Source organism: Penaeus chinensis, chromosome 19, assembly GCF_019202785.1.
Source record: "Penaeus chinensis breed Huanghai No. 1 chromosome 19, ASM1920278v2, whole genome shotgun sequence".
Classification (NCBI taxonomy): domain Eukaryota; kingdom Metazoa; phylum Arthropoda; class Malacostraca; order Decapoda; family Penaeidae; genus Penaeus; species Penaeus chinensis.
In genome coordinates, this window is record NC_061837.1 from 5,122,568 (window position 1) to 5,145,067 (window position 22,500).

The 22,500-nt window shown below is 34.5% G+C and overlaps 1 protein-coding gene across 5 annotated transcripts in view; it reads right to left on the minus strand.

Moving 5' to 3' along the window:
• The window catches only part of LOC125035033 (nipped-B-like protein B), a 79,148-nt gene that overhangs the window by 13,274 nt on the left and 43,374 nt on the right, over positions 1 to 22,500 (minus strand). The window contains exons 5-30 of one of the 5 annotated variants that reach the window (XM_047627096.1): positions 20,440 to 20,913; positions 19,981 to 20,061; positions 18,520 to 18,596; positions 17,963 to 18,048; positions 17,523 to 17,668; positions 17,258 to 17,400; positions 15,997 to 16,198; positions 15,674 to 15,864; positions 14,874 to 15,099; positions 14,333 to 14,568; positions 13,411 to 14,166; positions 8,736 to 9,000; positions 8,009 to 8,151; positions 7,608 to 7,751; positions 7,153 to 7,398; positions 6,869 to 7,027; positions 6,339 to 6,476; positions 5,932 to 6,213; positions 5,580 to 5,806; positions 4,868 to 5,030; positions 4,333 to 4,597; positions 4,008 to 4,099; positions 3,444 to 3,851; positions 3,005 to 3,151; positions 2,676 to 2,896; positions 2,122 to 2,305 (exon numbers count right to left, since the gene is read on the minus strand). In XM_047627096.1, coding sequence (XP_047483052.1) covers positions 2,122 to 2,305; positions 2,676 to 2,896; positions 3,005 to 3,151; positions 3,444 to 3,851; positions 4,008 to 4,099; positions 4,333 to 4,597; positions 4,868 to 5,030; positions 5,580 to 5,806; positions 5,932 to 6,213; positions 6,339 to 6,476; positions 6,869 to 7,027; positions 7,153 to 7,398; positions 7,608 to 7,751; positions 8,009 to 8,151; positions 8,736 to 9,000; positions 13,411 to 14,166; positions 14,333 to 14,568; positions 14,874 to 15,099; positions 15,674 to 15,864; positions 15,997 to 16,198; positions 17,258 to 17,400; positions 17,523 to 17,668; positions 17,963 to 18,048; positions 18,520 to 18,596; positions 19,981 to 20,061; positions 20,440 to 20,913 — 5,702 coding nt within the window. Of the gene's footprint in view, positions 1 to 2,121; positions 2,306 to 2,675; positions 2,897 to 3,004; positions 3,152 to 3,443; positions 3,852 to 4,007; positions 4,100 to 4,332; positions 4,598 to 4,867; positions 5,031 to 5,579; positions 5,807 to 5,931; positions 6,214 to 6,338; positions 6,477 to 6,868; positions 7,028 to 7,152; positions 7,399 to 7,607; positions 7,752 to 8,008; positions 8,152 to 8,735; positions 9,001 to 13,410; positions 14,167 to 14,332; positions 14,569 to 14,873; positions 15,100 to 15,673; positions 15,865 to 15,996; positions 16,199 to 17,257; positions 17,401 to 17,522; positions 17,672 to 17,962; positions 18,049 to 18,519; positions 18,597 to 19,980; positions 20,062 to 20,439; positions 20,914 to 22,500 lie in introns of all 5 variants that reach the window. The other 4 variants (XM_047627095.1, XM_047627094.1, XM_047627097.1 and 1 more) reach the window with 4 other exon arrangements.

Below are 22,500 nucleotides of genomic sequence, written 5' to 3' on the forward strand. Positions count from 1 at the left end.
GAATGGATTTTTCCTCTGATTTTTACCTCTTTTGGACTGAACTCATATCTGCCAAACCACACCTATAGTGGTCATAACAAACCAACTTAATGTGCCAGGTATGGCTATAGATGTCATGAAGTGATAGAGCACACCGAGCAGAAAGTTTTGCTACATGGAGTGGACTTCCAGGCCAAACAGAAGAATGGTTGCCAGAAGCCACCGGAATCAGTGACACCATGAGATTTCAGATACTGTCATTAACCCATTCACGACAGGGAAAATTAACAAAAAATGGGGAAAATGGTGTGTTCATTTTTTATATTTTTTTGTGAAATGTCTCTACACATACATGGCTCTGCCTTACCTGATTTCACCTTTTCTTGAATTAGTGGGAAAATGTATTTTTTACTAGTGCTATGAATATTGAAGGTGTTATTTTTATTATAAACATTATAATTACTATAATGTTATAAACAAGTCATGGCAAAATAAGATAATGTAAAATATTTTCATAAATTAAAGAAAAGGTTACACGGGCAAGACAGCCAGTACTCATAATTGGCTCATTGGTGATTTACAAGTGTAGCCATCTATGTGTTTTAAAACAATTAAACAAGTAAACTCACAGTGGGCATGGCATGGATATGTGACATGCACATTGCAATTGGAATAAAAGGTTTAGATGCACCTTCCTACCAGACAAAATTAACCCAATTGATATGGATGGTAAGAGTAAATATCATACCCACTGTAATATAGATTAATTTACTGTATTTACATAAAGATGGCTTAATAAATGCTTAGTCATCCAAGAGTGACTTATGAGTTCTATCTACCTCACCTGTTTACCCTTTTCCTTGATTTTTTGAAAGTTTCTTTTGTATTATGTCATAGTCTTTAACCCAATGGCGACGGGTCACGGCTATCGCCGTCATAACAATACGCACGATGTGAGGCGTGCGGCTGTCCGCAGCGGCGCCGCGTCAAAACGCCCTGAGGCAATGATTCGGCTTGATGGACCGATATCACGCGCTCAGAGTCGGCGCGCTGCCGCCGTTCGCCAGAGCGTAGAGTTTTTTTTAATTTGCTATACCCGGCGCCATTGGGTTAATGCCACCAAGATTTCAATAACATTTTAATAATCATATCATCAATAAGAATTATAACACTATCGATATCAATAGTATTAGGAAGAAAAACACACTTATCCACAATTTCAAGGAAAGGAGAAATTGGGAGTGGTCACTAGAGCCTATTGATAAACTCCTTCCTGGCTGAGCACAAAAGACTACAACTGATCAACTCAGCTGACTTCCAAAAGGCCCCATCAAACAATTGTAGTGTAGTAGATACAAATCAATTCACTTTAAAGTAAGATCTTTGTTTGACCATTAATAATCTATCTAAAATCCTTATGTAACAGTTTCAAAGATATATATGAGATGATGTCCATTAACCCAATGGCGCCGGGTATAGCAAATTAAAAAAAACTCTACGCTCTGGCGAACGGCGGCAGCGCGCCGACTCTGAGCGCGTGATATCGGTCCATCAAGCCGAATCATTGCCTCAGGGCGTTTTGGCGCGGCGCCGCTGCGGACAGCCGCACGCCTCACATCGTGCGTATTGTTATGACGGCGATAGCCGTGACCCGTCGCCATTGGGTTAAGGAAATTTTTTTTTCTTTTTTCTCTAGCTAGTTGCCTTTCTGCTGCCCTTTTAAAAGGAGTTATTGAAAATTTAAATAGAACTGTCATAAGCACAGACTAAAGAGGCACAAGTGAATACGGTAAATGACACATTGAGCCTGATGTGTAACATATATCAAAATCATGTTACATAGAGGCATGCCAATAGAAATCCCACAACACAACACAAAAATCCCTCACACTAGAGACATCTTAATATTGTCTGCAGTCAAGCTTGCTCAAAAGTAAATAGTAGTGTGTGTGTTTGGTCCTGGCTGTGATAGTTGAGGAAAGAGTCCTTTAACCCTTAGTCCCTGAGTGGCATTGCATATGCATACATGCAATGGTGCCCCCCCCTTCTCTTTTCGATTAAAAATCTGGTTAATCACAAAAATATCATGCTATGCTTATCTAGATATCAAAAAGATTCTGTTGAATCAGTAACAGCACTTACATCAAGGTACTGCGTGATGAGGTCAACCTTCTGCCGAGTATCATCTACTATGTCCACATCGTTTACAGGTTCTTCCTTTAATCGTTTTAGAATAGCTTTGGGGTTAAACTTCGACGCACTTTTTCTAGAAGCTCCCTTTTCATACTGCTTCGATGTGTCGGAGGGTGAATACTGTGAAATTTTCCTGAAATGAAAGTTTTAAGTTAGGTTATATTTTTTGTTACTTGTAGTTCTTACAAAAAATTAATTGCATGCCTTACTCTTATATTTTCTATAACAACTAATACAACAGTAAGATACTTGTTATTTACAAGTTGCTTAAGAACAGAGTCTACTGCAGTTATGAAGATCTTTCTAAATCTATTTGTAACGAGATGGTATTATTTATAAGTTGTTTAAGAACAAAGGGTCAATTTCTACTATGAAGACCTTTCTAAATTTATTTGTAACATTGTTTTCATTCTTGCCTTAGATATAGCTGATAATCTAATATTGCAAAAGAAGTACTTCTGTTATAATATAACTAATGCTTCTGACATTAAAACTTTACTTACCCATCTGTAATGCCATAGATCTCCTTCAAATGCTCCTTCAACATGAGCAACAGGAGGCATCCCTGAGAGGCATTGATACATTCCACAAGTGGAGTGAGGCAAGGTGGGAGGCGGGATAAATACACTTCTACATCCTCCTCATCATCCAAGTCATCTACAAACTCTGGCTGTCTAGTTTCTGGGTTTATTTTCATCTCTGCATTTGGAGGTGGGAGGAGGGCCTGTAATTGACAGATGAAGAATTAGTCATTATTCATTTTGTGCATGTATAGAATATGATATTTCTAGATCCAAATAAAAAGAAATAAAGCAGGAATGGGAACACTTGCCTCCCTGAAGCTCTGGAGCAGATTAGTACCCGTGACAGAGATCATTATATCTATATGGTGTATAATGAATAATGGTTCATCTAGCACCTGATAGGGAAAGTATGCTAGATTGTCTGCTATAAACAAGAGTTCAGTCAAACTGGTCCGCTGTAAGAGAGAAGAAAAATACAATATAAAATTCTGTACTGATAATATCATACTAACAAAGATATTTTAAAGATTCAAATGTGGCAGTTTTCATATTGTCAATAATAATGATCATGAATATAAAAAAAAAAAAAAAAAAAAAAAAAAAAAATAATTAACCGTAATAATATATTATGTAAAAGTATACAAGATAGCTAGTTTAAGATCAACAATGAAAATTACTTCTACTACAACAAAAGAAAAATAGCAGTTGTAAATTCAGAAACCATTAAATACCAAGTATTCAACTTACTGCCTGCTCTTCAAACTGCTTCAGTAAGGAAAAGGCCACTGCTCTTCTGTGTTGCTTGGTCGTACGCATAATAGAATATAAGAAACCATTAAGAGCTCCAGGGAGTTCCCCTTCCTTGGTCCGAAATCCACGTGTAGGCATTGCTGGTTGAATCAATGACTGCAACCTGTAAGACAGCCGGAAACCTTGCATAGCTTTCATCCCAATAAAGCCTGGGTATTTCTTCTCTATGTCCTGCAGCTGCTTATCTGCTGAATGTGCTATGATTTCCTCTGTGTCTGTAGACATGCAGACCAAGTAAGGTACAATCTGGACGGGGTGGACAAGACCTTGTGCTAACACCAGCTGAATCACTCGTAGTGCTGAGTGGCGGACAACCACACAGCCAGCTACTACACACTCTAAAACCTGAAAATACATTAATTCACTAGTCAGTTTACATTTTCCTTTAATCAAGACTTGTCTTTAAAATGCCAATGTTACTTACATATCCCTCCTCAATATTTTACCACAGAACACTTAGGTAATCTGTAAATCTAAATCAACAATAAACACACACTATACCTCTTTGAGATACATTTGGATGATTGCTGATGCCATACCAGACTGAACATCACACATTTCTTTCAAATTTTCACGAGTTTTTTGTTTTGCCCCTGAAATAGAAAAATAAAGGTTTTCACAGTTAAAAAACTCCAAACACAAATACAGTTTTTTGTATCTACATATACCACAACCTTTATTTACATCATAGAACTCATTACTAGGAATAGGCCTCAAAAGAAACAAGTTCATTCATAATGACTGGCCACAACAAAAAAGAACTGATATGTTAAATATGAAAAGTGGACAATAAACATATTTTGTATATAGATTAAAAAAAAATTACACTCTTGATCCTGCTTGATCATCCTGATTTCTTCCTCCTGGAGATAGGTCTCCACATTTTGTAGGGTCTGGATGCGCAGCTTGGTGTTAACGGACGGGTCGAGTAACATCATATGATACAGCTGCTTTAGGCGAGACCCCATCATCAGTTCGTAGTGGCGTATGCAAACAAACCCTACAGCTTGAAGGGTACAGTACTGCAAGTTTATATCTGGCAAACCCATGAAGTACATCAAGGTCTCAAATACTTGCTCGGTGATATTGTCCTTTAGAGAGAGATATAGAGAGAAATTGGTACAAGAATACTTACACTGGTATATCATGAAACAAATGATATGATGGGCACAAGAAATATACATTTATTACTGTCCCAGCATCATACTCATTTACACAACTTTGAATGTTTTGAAGACCAAGAACAAGATAAAACAGCATATATATATAAATGGACAATTATGACAGAAACTGATTTTCTCAACTTTAAATCATTAAAAAACTATGTATCCTTTGTTTTCACATAATGCTTTGTGACTTACCGGCAGCCCACATCTCACTACTTGGTTCTTGAGGTCAAAGTGTTTCAGCAGGAGGCCAATGGTATAGAGAGCTCTTCTGAAGAAGGGCTTGTAATTCTCCAGTCGAGGATTTTCTGGGTTTTCCTCATTCAGCCTTTTGTAGTCAGAAATAAAGCTGTGATACCTAAAATGAAAAAGAGTTTAAATTAGGATAAAAGACTTCAGCTTATGAACAAAAACTATTTTCTATCTTAACCAGTATGAAATGACATTATTCTGTCAAGGTTAAGGTGCTTTTTTACCAATTTCTTAGCAAATGTGAATGTGAGCATTTGTAGCAAGCTAGTAATTGCTTGGCAACTAGAGGCTGGTGAAAAGTCTGTAGCAGTTGGATAAATAATGCAGAAACTTTACTGAAACTCATTGTATACATGGGGGTTTGTAGCACCTAGCCAATTCCGTCTGGCAATCTATGCATCCGTTTTGAATGACATTCTCTTTTATTGCATTTGTTTCATGGTTTCTTTATATACAATTTACTTAGAAAAATCATCCACTTTTTTTTTTTCTTTTCTCTCTGCATCAGAAACATATCCAAAGCTTGCTTGCTTAACCCCCCCCCCCCCAAAACTGTAAATTTGTTTAATAAACTAATGGCCTAACCTTATTATATACAGCTAATGAAATACCTAATCTAACAATTAGCAAAAAAAATCTATTAATACACTCTTACCTGTTAAAGCAATCTTTGATCAATCTATAGTTTTTAGTGACAGTGTTGACTATAGAACCTAGAAGAGCCAAGCAAGATGTTATAACTGTGCGATCATGTTGTAAGATTAATTTGACCGCATCCTCTTCCAGCTGAGACAAGAAAGTCTCACTAGGGTGCTCCATCAAAGGCACAACCAATTCTAAAGTTCGAGCCACCACACCAATCATTGTGTAATCCACTTGCGTCTGAGAATGGAGATCATAAGCATTAATGGTGGGAAAAGTTACATATATAAACAATCTAAATGACAAATTTACATCCTAACTCTTATTCATCGGCAAATATTCAAAGATGTAAAACAAAAACTTACCCGACACCTCCATGCTAAATATGGTTGCAGTGTGATAGCATGGTCCACCAAAAGTTGGGGACGGATTTTAGCAAAGAGGTAGAGTGTCTGGTGACATGCCAAAAGACGTTGTGATGTGGTTCTTGGCTGATCTGAAGGCTGGCTCTCCAGGTCTCCCTCTTCCAGCACCAAGATATGTCTCACCAAACAGTCTACAATCTGCTTGCAAGCCGTTACTAATGACTTCGGAGGTTCTGTATTGACCTTTGTAACATCTTCTTTGTCTTCCTTTGGGCGAAACATCTGTTGGTTTGAAAATAAAAAAACTCATATTTTAATAAAACACTTGAAAGAAGAAAGAAACTATGAATATAGAAAGGCTGTAACACAAGAAGACATTATCATAATTGACATGAAAGTTAACTCACACTGTGCAATAGCTGTTCAAACCAATCCAAGCCAGTATCTTTGCAGGCTATAACCACTTCTGTGATATTGTTTACTTTTCTCAATAATGACTCTTCGTCTAATTGTGGTCTCTCTCGCACAGGTGTGAACCACATGTTCTGAAAGTTGAAAATGAGATGGGTTTTACAAAATAACATAAAATCAAAGTAATATGTACACTATAACTTTTAATTATAATTTTTTTTTAAATCAACTTTTATTCCCTGTAACTTTCTTATTAATATCCTTTAAATAATTTGATTATCATGTATGTGAAAACCAAATCTCTAGTCTTATGATATATAACTGCTATAAAGAAAAAGTCTATTACACATTTCTAGTAGATACCAATTGGTAGTTTGTAAATACAACAGTGATAAGTATTCAATGAATCAACCAATCAATAAATAAGTAAACAAATAGATAAATAGAACTTGGTAATTTATTAATAACAGTTTCACATTTCATCACTGAAAGTATGGCAGAATATGAAAAACATGTACATACTAACCTGGAAGACCTCCTGAACTAGTTTTTTGATACCTTCCTCGTCATTGACTCTTCGGATCATTTTTACACAAATCTCTGGAATTTTGTTGAAGTCTGGACACTCTAAGCAGATATCCTTTAAAATCTTGATGACTCTTTTTCTTACACTAACACCCGTGTCCTAAAAGAAAGAAAAATTGTGATTTCCAACACTCTTTTCAAACCATGATCAGGCTATAAAGAACTAAACTTTACACTGAGTAAAAAAGGATATACAGTAGAGCTTGCACGTAACAAGGAACTCACCAAAATTCTAGCAGCAATCATATTATAATATGTGTTCAAGACTTCTGGGCGTGATAGGACAAATTTTCCAACCAAGTCAACAGCTGCTTCTCTTACAGAGGTGGAGTGGTCTAAGAATGAGTGATGCACACCCATCTGCATATCATTCCTTGACAAAACTCCTGGATCAGCTTCTACCACCATAGTCAGGCACTTCATGGCCTTCGTGCGCACCGCAATGGCTGACTCTGTTAATACTCTCAAAATCTGTTGCCAGAGATATTAATCATTATAGTCTTCATGAAATTAAAACATTTTAAAAAAGGAAAAAAGAAAAGAAAAGAAAAGAAAGAAAAAAAAGTTATAAAAAATCACTGTTACAATATATAGTTTATCATCATCAAATAAATATTCAGCATGCTCTCACTGGAAACAAATATATTTTTCAATGAGGTGCATCTATGTACATGGCCTACCTGTTTCAGATACATATCAAAACTCTGAGAGAATGGTCTCTTAGAGGCTAAATATCTGGTAATGAGCTCAGCATTTTCATAGCCAATATGGGTCTGAAGTGTCTGTGTTTTTGCTCCTGGCGAGGCAGGTGGGAAGGCTGGGACCTATACAAAACAATAACAATCATCCAAACAATTATAAATATTCCAAAGATAAAAAAAAAAGAAAAAAAGATTGGGGTGAAATTATTGTTAATTATCAACTTTTGAAGATTTACTTTTCTTCAATCACAAGTACAACATTCCAAACAAATGACATCATATGGATTTATCACATAGCAAATGCAGTGAAAATTAAGACTCCTAGCAGAGTATTGGTTTCAAATTGAGATACATCAAAATACAGTATAGAAATAACTTACCTTTGTAAGAAGGAAGAGTTTACGCCTCTCTGCTAACTGGGTGACCTCAGCAGCAAGAGCTTCATCAACCTGGCCCTTCTTAACATCGTCGTCATCATCATCATCATCAGATTCTCCTGTGCTCTCTTCATCACTCTCATCTCCTTAATAAGAGATTATTAAAAACCATAAGAGAAAGAAATATATGCAAGATGCAACGATAATTTAAGAAAGTTACTCTGTAATCCTTGTTAACATAGATTTCTACTCACTAAATATGTATACATCTATATCTATCTATATAATATATATATATATATATATATATATATATATATATATGTATAACATACTTACATAAACATATATGTATATATGAATCAATACATATATATCTACACGTGTGTGTGTGCGTGTGTGCGTGTGCGTGTGCGTGTGGAAAATTCATGTTCAACAAATGGCAAGTAGAATAATAAAGGGTAGTACAGGAAAACACGAATATCCTATATTTGTGAGCTTTCCTGTACTTCCCTTCGATGCTCTACTTGATATATGATATATATTATATATATATATATATATATATATATATATATATATATATACATATATATATATATATAAACATATGTGTATTAACCTTCAAAGCTAAAAAGCAAAACAATACAAATCTAATTTGCATTTGATGTTAAAAACCTCTCATATGAAGTATCAGTCAATTATTACTAGAATGTGAGTGTTATCTTACCTTTTCTCTTTCTTTTCTTTTTGTTGTGGCTAGCTCCTTTTCGAGTATTTGACTGTGGTAATGGTCCTTGCTTCTGACGCATAATCTCTGTGTAAGCCTCCCTGTACCACTGCCCGATGTAGAAATGCCGAGCATGCAAGAGTGCTGTCTCACTTCCTGAGTTTACAGCAAGCCAGTCCAAGAGGACTCTCTGCAAAAACATGGTCCTCTCCTCCTCTTCGTCTGATTGAGCCTCTGCTTCTTTGGCCTTTTCACTACTACCCTTCTGATAAAGAAAAACAAACACATCAAATGCTTTATTCTCTTGGTCATCCAGCATAAGAGCCGATTCAACACTGCATTTACATTAGCATGAAGAAACAGAAAAAGAAAAAGAAGGGGGTAAAAATTGCTACTCAGGGTTACCAGAGTATTAACTTTCTTTTATTAATGATATCATCAATTATATTAACATCTATTAGAGAGAACACCTTTTTGGTTTACATTTCATTTTAGGATTCTATTTGACACTGTTTCATGGAAATTAATCTAGCTTTGATTTCTCTGGACATGCTTTATTCTCTCCTTTTTTAAGTTTAGTTTAGTTATTTCCAGTTGCTTTTTCAATACAACTAAAAGATAATCTACTACTTGATTATAGACAAAATAAACTATAATATTTTAGGTGATCAACACCTACTGAAATAATATCCACAAGGAATGTGATCTAGATCATGAAATAGACAAAAAAAATTAAATAAATAACTGTTAAATAACAACAAAATAAATTAATGACACGACAAGAATGTGTTGTCACGAAAAAATCTGGCTGAGGGCTGGGGTGATACGAATGACTCATCATGAGATATTGTCATGGAATGGTGGGTGGCATTTAGGAAAGGGCCCTTCCATGCTTTCCACTGTACCATCCATGAGTCATGCCTAGAGGGTGATGGCTCAAGGACACTGCTTCCATGCTTGGGATCCTATTCCTGCCCACCATGACTGGAGGTGCAGGGTGTATTACAGAAAATTGAATATGAAAAAATGTCACTTAGTGTTATTGTTATTTCACCTAGTTGTAGACTACCTAATAAGATAATATGGAGTGTGCTCAAAGAAAACAGTCTATTACTATCTTGATAATGCATTACAAATAACAATAAACCTTAGAAAATGGCAAAACAGCAAAAAACACTTATGCATAATAATACAAAAAAGAGGCATGGAGTCTTAACAACACACATTCTTCCTCTTATATCAATGGTTCATAACCTTTTTACACTCCTGGGCCCTTTCTCAGACCTCTGACAACAGATGCTTCAACTACATATTTTTAAGCTGTAAGAAAAAAAATATTCTTTAATCTTTACCTATCTAGTTGTAATACAATATTCCTGGAAGAAATGGCTTCTTCATTCTTAAAAGGAATATTGATGAATGCCTAGCAAACTATCCTGCAATATATTTCCATGTTTTTTTGACCTCTGTTAACCATCCACTACACCCTTGTGGTCTCAACTCACCAAGTGGGAATCAATGGGTTATCCTGAATGACCCAAACTGTTCTAACCACTGCGAAAATAAAAAATATTACCTACCCCTGAGCTTTCTTCTTTTGAGGAACCAAAGTTACATTCTGGAAATAATCTTCCCTTTATCCTATTTCTATGGTTCCCAAGGTTTATACACCTTAAGATCCCCCCCCCCCCTTTTTTTTTAAAGTATATAGTTCATTGGGGAATGTCTAGGATAATTCATCATGACAATCCTCATGCTTTAAATTGTACAACTTCCACAAATGGAAATAAGTTTTCAAACTCTTATGGAAGAATAAGAATAAAAAGGACTGCAGTGTGGGCAAACTGTCTCCCAATTGATCTTTCCCTTATCATGTTGCAATAGAAGGATAATCATTTACAGGTAGCAATATCTGTATACAATGGGAACCAAATACCAGATGTACAGAATACCTTAAGAACACTACTGAATTTAGATTGATTCCTACCATTAATTTAATTTAGCCTTGACATATATAAGGGTAAAAGTCAAGACACAAGAAAATGAAAATGAATATGAAAAGTGAAAGAAAACTATCTGAAGGTTATTGAAAAACTACACAGACTGTTTCTCATGTATGTATGCCATAAATGCAATGTTGCAATGTTGGAGAACTAGAGTACCTTTAAAAAAAGAAAATAACTTTTTCTCCATTAGTAGTAGTTCCTATTATAAACCAATTATTCAGCATACAATATACAAATATTGAAGTTAAGCACAACATTCACTACATTTAGTTTAACTGAACCAAGGAACATAGGCATCTCTTGCACATAATTACAAAAAATACTGTAACTACTTTCTTGGTGATAATCTAAAACAGTGCAAATGTAATTTTCATGGGTAACTCTCATTGATTTCAGAGGATACTGAAGTCAAAGTCTAATAAGTTGTTAGTGTTATTAGACCATTCAGAACTATAAATGCAAAATTGCATGACACAGGGTACTCTTGCTTAGGGATAGTGAGGGTATACGAAAACATTAGTTTGGTAGATAAGGATCCCTGAGCATCTGACTCTTTGGCTAGACTCTAAGGGATGGTATCACTTCACCATAGGGTTAACATAAAGTATTATTACTGGAAGATGCAAAATACATAAACTACATGTAAAAAGGGTAGCAAATGGGTCCATGTGTCTTCATGCCATATATGCACTAATAAGTTCTGAATTTTGGCTTTGAAATAGGCAAGTTTGAAATAATGAAGTCTTAGTATTATCTTTATGACTAAATTCTCATATAAACATCCAAGCTCCATTAAGCCTACATGATAGAAGAGCATATTGTATTAGTACAGCACAACTTTAATTGGAAATAATTTAATGTGAAAGGCACTAGGAAATGAGATGCTAATTACACTGTTAACTGGATAATATAGTTTTTTTTTTAATTATTATTATTTTTTTACATATGATACTATGAAATTTCCATCTCAATTTCCTTTTGCAAAAACATTTGTGTTTTCAGCTACGGTTAACATCAAAATTCCTTTGATGTAATGACATGTGTTTTAGTTTTTATATCAACTAATGATAGAAAATGTTTTATCTATTTGGGGAAGAAAAGGAAAAAAAAGAAAAAGAAATACATAAAACTAACTTTTTAAAGCAATATTTACTTTTAAGTATTTATGTTGGAAGGGTGATTCAACTGACATTCAGTAATTCAATATCCCATAGGAAATCTTTGGCATTTCTAGGAACAGTTGACTATTCAGTATCAAATTTACATGTTCTCAGTATCTGGTCACTATCCTTGTTTTTTGATGATGTTTGTTTCACGGAAAGAGTACCATAAAGTATCACTTTCCTCCCAGTTACCAGGCTTTGAATATAGTAAAATATATAAGTCTGCTTTTCTGTGTCACTATAGCTGCTCTGGCACTGAAAATTCATTGCAGAAACATCTTCAAAGTGCTATTTTAGAACCTGCAAATTTTCCCATCTTTTATTAAATAATTTTGAAAATATTTAGTTAATATATTAATGCAGACAAAGAGGTATTTTTAAGGTATATATTTTTTAATATTGTTATATATGGATTTTTAAAAATCTTTTATTATTTTTTTTTCTTTATTTATTTATTATTATTTCATTTATTGATTCTTTTTTTCTCTCTCTAAGAAAGCCCATTCTGCTTATGAATGTCTGAATTAGATTTTTTTTTTTTTCTAACACTCAAGTTTTGAGAATAATCACCTAAAATGCTGAGTAATCAATCAATATTTCAGTATTTTGCTCCTATGGAGATGACCCCCAACATTGCTTTATTTGAGAGATCTTGAGAAAATGTATTCTGTATAGCTTTGCATGGATATTCAGAAAAATATCTGGATATACCTATGGATTTTTTCACATTTCTACCTATAAATTACAGTACATATGAACAAATTTTCTTAACCCAATGGCGACGGGTCACGGCTATTGCCGTCATAACAATACGCACGATGAGAGGCGTGCGGCTGTCCGCAGCGGCACCACGCCAAAACGCCCCGAGGCAATGATTCGGCTTGATGTACCGAATTCACGCGCTCAGAGTCGGCGCGCTGCCGCCGTTCGCCAGAGCGTCGAGTTTTTTTTAATTTTCTATACCCGGCGCCATTGGGTTAAAGAGATTTGAGATCTGCATAGAACAATATAGAGTTGTAAATTTGATAATCCAAGCTTTAAAAAGTCATTGGTGAGGTTGACAAGAAATGAATTTACGTTCAAATCATTATCTATTTGCAATACAGTTAACCCAAAATATTAACAAATACACTTTCAGGCTAGAATCTAAATTTACTAAAAAACATTTATAGGACTTAAAAAATTCCATTTTCTACCTATAACCCGATCAAGCCAGTTAACATCTGATCACATCATGGTAAACCAGCTCAAAAACCAGGTGACAAGTAACCATACCATCAAGTCGTGCACATTAACAGCTGTTCACTTCTTTCAAAGTGCAAAAAGAGCAATAAAAGGGAGGGGAAGGAGGGACGGAGAGAAAGGAGAGTTGAGGAGGGAGATGAGAGAAGGAGATTCTTCTCCCTTTTATATTTAGCCATCTTTGGCAAGTCCACCATATTAATCTACTGACATCAGGTCAAAATCATGCCTTGTGTACGTTGTATAATTCTTCCAGTTTCTTACCTTCTTTTTGCTCTTCTTACTGGATGGTGTAGATGGACCTGTGGTGCCATTTTCAGTGGGAGGAGAGCCATCTTCAAGCATGGGGGCATCACGATTCTCTTCCTCCCTTACTTCTTGGATTATAATTTTAATATTTTCAAGTTCCAATTGGGAAGACACAGCATCACGTCGTAACTTTGCTGCCACTACCCCCAAACAGTCCAGAGATGATACCCTAAGGGCCATGTCTGTGTTTTTGTTGCTGAATTTTTGTACTAGAAGTTTGCCTAAGAGTGACAAAAGTAGTTCTGCAGCTGGCCATTCAGGCTTGTTCACTGTGGCAAGGAGATCTTGAACAAAATTTTCAAACAGAGGTCGATAATCGATCTCCTCACTTTTGCTGCCCGTTTTTTGAAGGAACACTGATAGAAAACTATATGCTGTACTCATGGCAGTCTCATAACGATTACACACTAAAACATCTCTATCCATGTTTAACTCCGGTTTCTTTTCTTCCACTTTTGAATCTTTGGAATCTTTGGAATTATGTGTATCACCATCACTAGCACTTTTATATTTGTTGTCTTGTGCCAGCTCCTCTGGGAGTTCAACTACACACTGTATCAACTGTAAAACTAAGGCTGTTAACATCTGAATATTTTCATCAGAGTTCAATCTGTATGTTCTCAAGCTCCTTTTACTATTGGGTAAGCGGGCTATAGAAGCAAGAATGTCGTCTAATAACAGACGACGATGCTTGTTGTACTTGGAGAATACCTGTAAAAAAAAAAATAAATAAAAAAAAAATAAATAAAATAGTCATATTAATAGTAATAATAATAATAATAACTACAGTTAATAGTAATAATAAAAACAGAAAACCAGATTTCTCAATCACAACATAATAAGACTTCTAAAATGGAAAAATGGTAGATTATAATACCTTGGTAACCAGTCTGAGTGCAGAGAGCTGGAGTTCTGAAACATTTTCCACAAAGAATGGAGCTACACCAAGGGTAGACAGCTGCAACACTGTTGTGTCAGTTAGTGTCTGGATGCTTAAAAGGTCAGCTAACAGACCTACCACCTCATGCAACTTATTGTAGAGGCCAATGATACTCCGGTTCCTCACATCCTTACACTGGGCTCTCTTTCTTTTTACATTGCCAACATAACTATCTGTTTGGAGATAGAGATTTTTTAAAATTGTATATTGAAAATAATTTGTTCTGTGTAGTATAATCTTACAATTTACCGAACTCACAACTGGTGAATCTTTAATCTTAATTCCCTTGCCTTAGATCTCAGAATTCACATGAGTAGCCATTTTTGCAACAAATACATAAATATGTACGTCTAATCTTTTGCTTGAGCTAAAAAGTATAATTTCTTTCCATTATAACAATCTGATGAAAGTAATTCCTACCTCTCCTGTACTTTACAGTGAATAAATAGTTGTACTAAGAAATACCATAATGACTTACCTTTTTTGCTATCCACCCTGTAAACAGGATCAAAGGATGGATAAATGGTGTTGGAGAGTTGGAATTTGGTAAACTGGACACATCTTTCAATGACATCCTCGAGGTACACTCTCTTGCTCATGTTAGGTGATGTCAATATGTTCATGGCAGTGAGAGAGGCATCCATCCCACGCAAGATTCGTTCCATCACCAGCTCCATCCATAGCTTGTCATCATCTTCATCCTCCTTTAAAATGTGTAAATGAATATTTAATAAAGAGAGAAATAAGAAGTTAAATATAACGAGATGTTAAACAGTACTTCAACAACTGCCAAGGGTAGTCTCTACTATAACAAAAATATAATATATATCCAATACAGGCCTAACCCTGAACAAATCTTTTAGTACTCAAGATTTATATAATGACTGTGGTGAATATATAATGAATGGTTGGTCACAAAAAAAAAAAAGCCTCTCCAACCACTTACTGTACTTCAAACAAAAAAAACTTGAGATATGCAAGTAAATCCCATGTACTTTTGTATATGATATACACTACCTAATAAAATTTTTCACTATACTTTCAGCTCAGATTATTAAATATGATGCACCATGGAGAATGTAATTCTATTTTTGGGGTGGACATTACACAGTTAACTAGAAGGAACACTAAAGTAGAAAATAAATTGGTAATAAAGTTCATAGCATCTGGTATGAACGAAACAAGAAAAATACTTTCAAAATATTTTCCCTTTTACTTTCTATCTAAATGAAAAAATAATGGTTAAATATCTAAATAATCATCTAATTTTGTAATTACCTCATCCACTATGGGGGTCACTTTGGCTCCATCTCGGATATTCTTTTCCAGGATGTTGAGAAGTCTGACAAGCCTTTCAGGTGGTACTATGGCCATAGCTCCTAAACTCTTCAACTTTGCGGCTTCAGAACATAAGTCTGACAGCTCATATTTTGGAATGAGATACTCCTGTGGAACATCACCATCTTCCTCTGCACAGAAATTATAAAATTAGTTTTATGGAATAAGGATAATAATCTCCACAGATATCTATAGTATAACTAACAAATTACTTGAAAAAACACATTAAAAAATGAAACCATTCAAAACTTCAGGTGTCTCACCAATTTCTGCACTGAGATCAAGATCTTCAGTATTATCAAATATCTTTTCAACAGCTCTGTTAAATCTCTGGTAAACACCAGTTTCCATCAACTCTTCAGCTGTGAGTTTCTCAGTTTGTGGCACCAACTTTCTCTCCAAACGTTTGTTGGTGTATGATGGTTTCTTTTGCAGAGGTGCTGGAGCAGCAGCTCTCTTGGGGGCCTGAGGTTAGATAAAAGAGAAAGAGTAAGAAATTGTACATTCAACTGCAATGAAAGGTAAATTGTACTTCTACAGCAAGCCAGAAAGGGACTGCATATGTTGAAGGATAAAAATATACAGAAAAAGTTCACTATCCCTAATTGTGTCTCAAGGAAAGCTAAAAAAAAATATTTGAGATTCAGGTAGCAATGGTAGGAGCAGCAATGAAATATGGAAAGAAAACCAAAATAATCAGGAAGGGAGGGAGAGGGAAGGAGAGAGAGGGAGAGGGAAGGAGAGAGAGGGAGAGGGAAGGAGAGAGAGGGAGAGGGAAGGAGAGAGAGAGAGAGAGGGAGAGAGAGAGAGAGAGAGAGAGAGAGAGAGAGAGAGAGAGAGAGAGAGAGAGAGAGAGAGAGAGAGAGAGAGAGAGAGAGAGAGAGAGGAGAGAGAGAGAGAGAGAGAGGAGAGAGAGAGAGAGGGGGAGAGAGAGAGAGAGAGAGAGAGAGAGAGAGAGAGAGAGAGAGAGAGAGAGAGAGAGAGAGAGAGAGAGAGGAGAGAGAGAGAGAGAGAGAGAGGAGAGAGAGAGAGAGAGAGGAGAGAGAGAGAGAGAGAGGAGAGAGAGAGAGAGGAGAGGAGAGAGAGAGAGAGAGAGGAGAGAGAGAGAGAGAGAGGAGAGAGAGAGAGAGAGAGAGAGAGGAGAGAGAGAGAGGAGAGAGAGAGAGAGAGGAGAGAGAGAGAGAGAGAGAGAGAGAGGAGAGAGAGAGAGGAGAGAGAGAGAGGAGAGAGAGAGGAGAGAGAGAGGAGAGAGAGAGAGGAGAGAGAGAGGGGGAGAGAGGGAGAGAGAGAGAGAGAGAGAGAGAGAGAGAGAGAGAGAGAGAGAGAGAGAGAGAGAGAGAGAGAGAGAGAGAGAGAGAGAGAAATTTGTCCAAAGTTTATATACTTATAGTGAAAGAGCATGTAGAGCACATGTAAATTTCAACTCAAAATCCTATCATATCAATTCACATAAATTTAAATACCCTAACTTTCACTGCATTATTTCTATTCCATCTGATTACAAATGGCTTAATCATAAGTTACCTTTGAACCTTCTGTTTCTTCATATTCAGAATCCTCGTCTTCTGAAGAATCATGAGCACCCTTTTTCCTTCGTTTACTTTCCTGGTCGGGATTATAGTCGTCCTCGTCAGACTGTAAACGATTTCTTTTCCTATCTGCTTTATCTGGAATTGAAGAGTAAGGCGTCTGTAATTTACAGTAATAATATAAAGCTGAAATGTATAAATTTCATAACTACTATATTAGAAGAATAAAGAATCAAAGCAGAACAAAAATAAAGACTTACCTTTCTTCTTCTTCTCCTCACGCTCTCTTTCCCGATTCTTAAAGTATTTATTTGGCTTCTTCTTGTCTTCTTCTGAGGATTCAGAATCAGAGCTGACTTCCCTGTACTTCTTTGCATCTCTTTGTCCTCGAGAACTTCTTGAACTACTACTAAAAAAAGGAAAGAAAAAAAAAAAAATTATTGCATAATTCATTAACATGATATACAATTATTGCATAATTCATTAATGTGATATAAGTAAAATGGGAAAGAAAGAAAAGGGAAAAAAAAAAAAAAAAAAAAAAAAAAAAAAAATATATATATATATATATATATATATATATATATATAAGTATAAATATATATAAAACTTGTTCTGAATCTACTTTAAATATTCAAGGTAATACTAAAACCAATAAATAAATCTTCATACTTTAAAAACCTTGTTTTGATAAACTTACCTATTTCTAGGTGTATCAGGGTTTTTCTCTGGTTTATTGGACCCTACCCCTGAAAGCTTTGGAATGCGGCCCATTGATTTAAGCTCCTGAAATGACAATAGGCATATATATATATAAATTCATGCTTTACAGGAATTGGATAAATTTCACAAATTTAATCAATAACAGACATAATTGAAATCTATTCTCATTCTCCTACTGACTAACAGACTAACAGACTGACAGACACACACACACACACATCCAAATTCACTTAACCAATGGTGTTTGATATAAAAAATCTCTGTCACAAACTCTGGGGATTTCTGGCAATTCGCAGATGCTGGGGGTGGGAGTCCGCTACATGTAACAGAACTTCTCTCGCCATGCACTCTAGTGTGTCACCACTCATATAGCCCACGACAGATTGTTATGACGGCTGTATACCTGACCCATCTGAAAGGGGTTAAGCATGCACACACTCACTCACACCTAAAGATATACATCCACAGACACAGGGACACAAGCAGACACACAAAAGGCAAGGAAAGGAATGGGAAGGCAAAAATGCTACTCACCTCCGAAGAGAGCTTATTGAGGACCACCACCGGTTCTTTCATAGCTTTAGCTGCTACAATAGCATTGTCATTAGATTCTGAAATGCAAACAAAAAATAAATTAATAAAATAAAACATTTGAAAAGGAAAAGGGAAGAAGAAGTAAGAAAAAGTAAGAAGGAAGGAAGGAAGGAAGGAAGGAAGGAAGGAAGAAAGAAAGACAGAAAGAAAAAAGAAAGAAAGAAAAAAGAATAAAGAAGAAAAGAGAGAGAGAGAGAGAAGGTACACATATGAAATCTATCCTTGTTTTTAGCAGAATCACATAACATGGAATGATCTGATACATAACATGATGAAAATTTAAGATAAATCTGGACTGAGTAAAATACTCTGAAGTAGTCTCCATTCCAGGTCTAAAGCATGAACATGCAAGCAGTTTATTGTACTGAAAAGAGAAATTAACTGAACATTGTATCTTTTCGCTATGTAATTTGAGGATGATGTCTACAAGGAGAGAGAAATAATAAAAACAAATAAGCAACAAAAAACATAGATGAAAAGAGGCACCCCTTAACCTTACATAGTTTTATACCCATAATAAATCTTAGTAAAAAGTAATTTATGTTCTAGCCCCCCCCCCCCAAAAAAAAAAAAAAAAAAAATCATCCTTAAAGAAATAAATAGTGAACATCATAACTTAATTAACAACATGCACCAATCACAGACATCTATCAATAGCAAAGGAACATATGCTGACAAAATGTACACTCTTGGAAGGTGCAACAGCACTGGCCTTAAAATGCTACATATCTGAGATTCTTGAAATCAGATGACAAACATTAATGTTTACTAGCACTGTAGGTATGTAGGCACCTATGGGACCCACTGGACAGCTTTCTTTTTAAACAATATGACTGTGCAGTTTTGATCATAACTTACTATTGAGTTTTTTACAAAGTATGGACATATGCACACAAATGCATGCATAATCACAAGCATGAACCCGCATGCAAAAATATTAAGAATATCAATATACAGCTCTCAACAGCACAGTGAAAGCCAATGAAAAGATCCTACTATTTGTAAATTATGTCATCTTCAATTCAAAACATACATACACACCATACAAGCATCAATATCTTGATTTGTGAACAATACAATGGATCCGCTGAGTTACAATATATACTAATTCCTGACGTATAATTCCGTGCAACATGAAAGCACAAGCTAGCAACAGGATATATGAGATTAAGCTCAATAATCTTTAACGAAACAGCACTACAACTAGCACTGGAACAAATAATGCATTTTGTTTATAATTCAAGTTTAGGCATCATTTCCTTGTCTGTTCTGACTTTGTGTGCAAAGGCTGTACAAAACCAGCTATTCACACTATTCAACTAGAGGCATAAACTGCTGCCATTAAAAGAAATTTTCTATATGCCATACAAGGTAATTGTCATGTAGAGGAAGTTTTCGTACCTCTAGAAGACTTGTGTGATTTATGATGCATACGAGACATCGATTGTGTCCCATTGCTCAACGTTCGCATTTTGTCCACACCTGCATTAAGGGCAGCAATAAGGATACTTGAGGTGGTCAAGTTCTAAAGTATTGACAAATAAATAAATAAATAAAAAAAATAATAATATACATATATATATATATATATAGAGAGAGAGAGAGAGAGAGAGAAAATACTGCTGCATAAACTGGGTAAACAAACTTCCAAGATGTACTCTATTCTCTATAACCATAAGCCAAAACTATTATATCCTTCAAAACTTCTCATATATATTTAAGTGCAACAAAGAAGTCAGAAATCCAGCTAACATATTACCACTGAGAAAAACCTCTACCAGCTCTGCATTATTAGCTGCAAGTGAAACATTTAATTAAAGACATCTTAAGACTTCTTTAAAATTGCAATGATCACCTTACCTTTGTTTTTATAGTCTTGTGTGTGGTTGTGGGATGCTTTTTCTTTTTCTGGGGTAACATGGGCTGATTTGCTCTCAGATTTAGTTCCTTTGTTACTAGTCTTATCACTCCGTTTACTATGCTTTTCTGAGGACTTATCTTCGTCTTTGTCCACAGATTTATCAGATTGTCTGTCAGATTTGGGGACAAGATTTCTCTTGCCATAAGACTCATCAGTTTGTGGATCTTGCTTACTGGCCAGCTTATGACCGTGGTGCTTCTCTAACTGCCCATCAGGTTTGGTTAGAGGCAGGGATGCAGGAGGTGAAGGACCTCCAGGCTCGGTCTTGACCTTTACCTGGGTAGCATTAGCAAGAACTGGTCCACACTGGATCACAGACACATTGTTTATGTGTTTTGAGGGGGAACTATGGTTGACTGAACTGATGCCCTTCTCACACTCGGTTTTAATAACAGCTCCTCCTTCACTACCACCTGAGAAATGTCAAAGTGAAAAGTACATTCAACTATAGTTCATATGGTTTCTAATCCCTAACAATATAAGATGCACTAATGAAATCATTGCTTAGTAAGAGGAGCATAATTTGGCTCAATACTAACACCTGATTCTATTATGAAATGAACCTAATGAGCATGCCTATATATCTAACTTTTGGGAGGTGAACTACCCAAGACTACTAAAATTTCTCAACTGTAACACGATGTTTCTTATAAATTAATTTCTTGAAGAAAGTACACAGACTATGTATACTTATATGTATGTATATATATATATATATTATATATATATATATATGTATTATATATATATTATATATATATATGTATTATATATATATTATATATATATATGTATTATATATATATATTATATATGTATTATATAAATATTATATATATTATATATACACACACATACAAACATAAATACACATATATACATACATATACACACCTACATATATATGTATACATATATACACATACATACATATACATATGTATATATACACATACATACGTATATATACACACACATACATACATATATCTGTACATATATATAATATATACATATGTATACATATATATAAAATACATGTATACATGTATGTATATATTACACATGTGTGTGTGTGTATAATCATGTAAATGTACATGTATGTATATGGTATAAAAACCCACACTGTAAAACTAAATTTAATTGAAAAAGAGACTACAGTTTCGGAATCCACCTGGACCTGAAGATGGAATCCAGGTGGATTCCGAAACTGTAGTCTCTTTTTCAATTAAATTTAGTTTTACAGTGTGGGTATTTATACCATAGTATCAACACGGTAGTGTGTTTTCTCCTTTTCATGTATGTATATATGTATATATATATATATAATATATATATATAGAATATATGTATATATATATATATAGAATATATGTATATATATATATAGAATATATGTATATATATATATAGAATATATGTATATATATATATAGAATATATGTATATATATATATATATATATATATAGAATATATGTATATATATATATATATATATATATATATAGAATATATGTATATATATATATATATATATAGAATATATGTATATATATATATATATATATATAGAATATATGTATATATATATATATATATATATATATATATATAGAATATATGTATATATATATATAGAATATATGTATATATATATATATATATAGAATATATGTATATATATATACATAGAATATATGTATATATGTATATATATATATATATAGAATATATGTATATATATATAGAATATATGTATATATATATATATAGAATATATATATATATATATAGAATATGTGTGTGTATATATATATATATATATATATATATATATATATATATATTGGTGTAGGCGAGATGAATAAAATTGCAAAGCAGTCAGTCTGATAAGGGTCAAATTTTCAAGGTTTGAAATAGGGTGCCATTTCAAGCTACATATGTGTTAGTAAGCACTCTGTCTAGATGGTGTGTTTTTTACTCTCTGTCTATTAATCT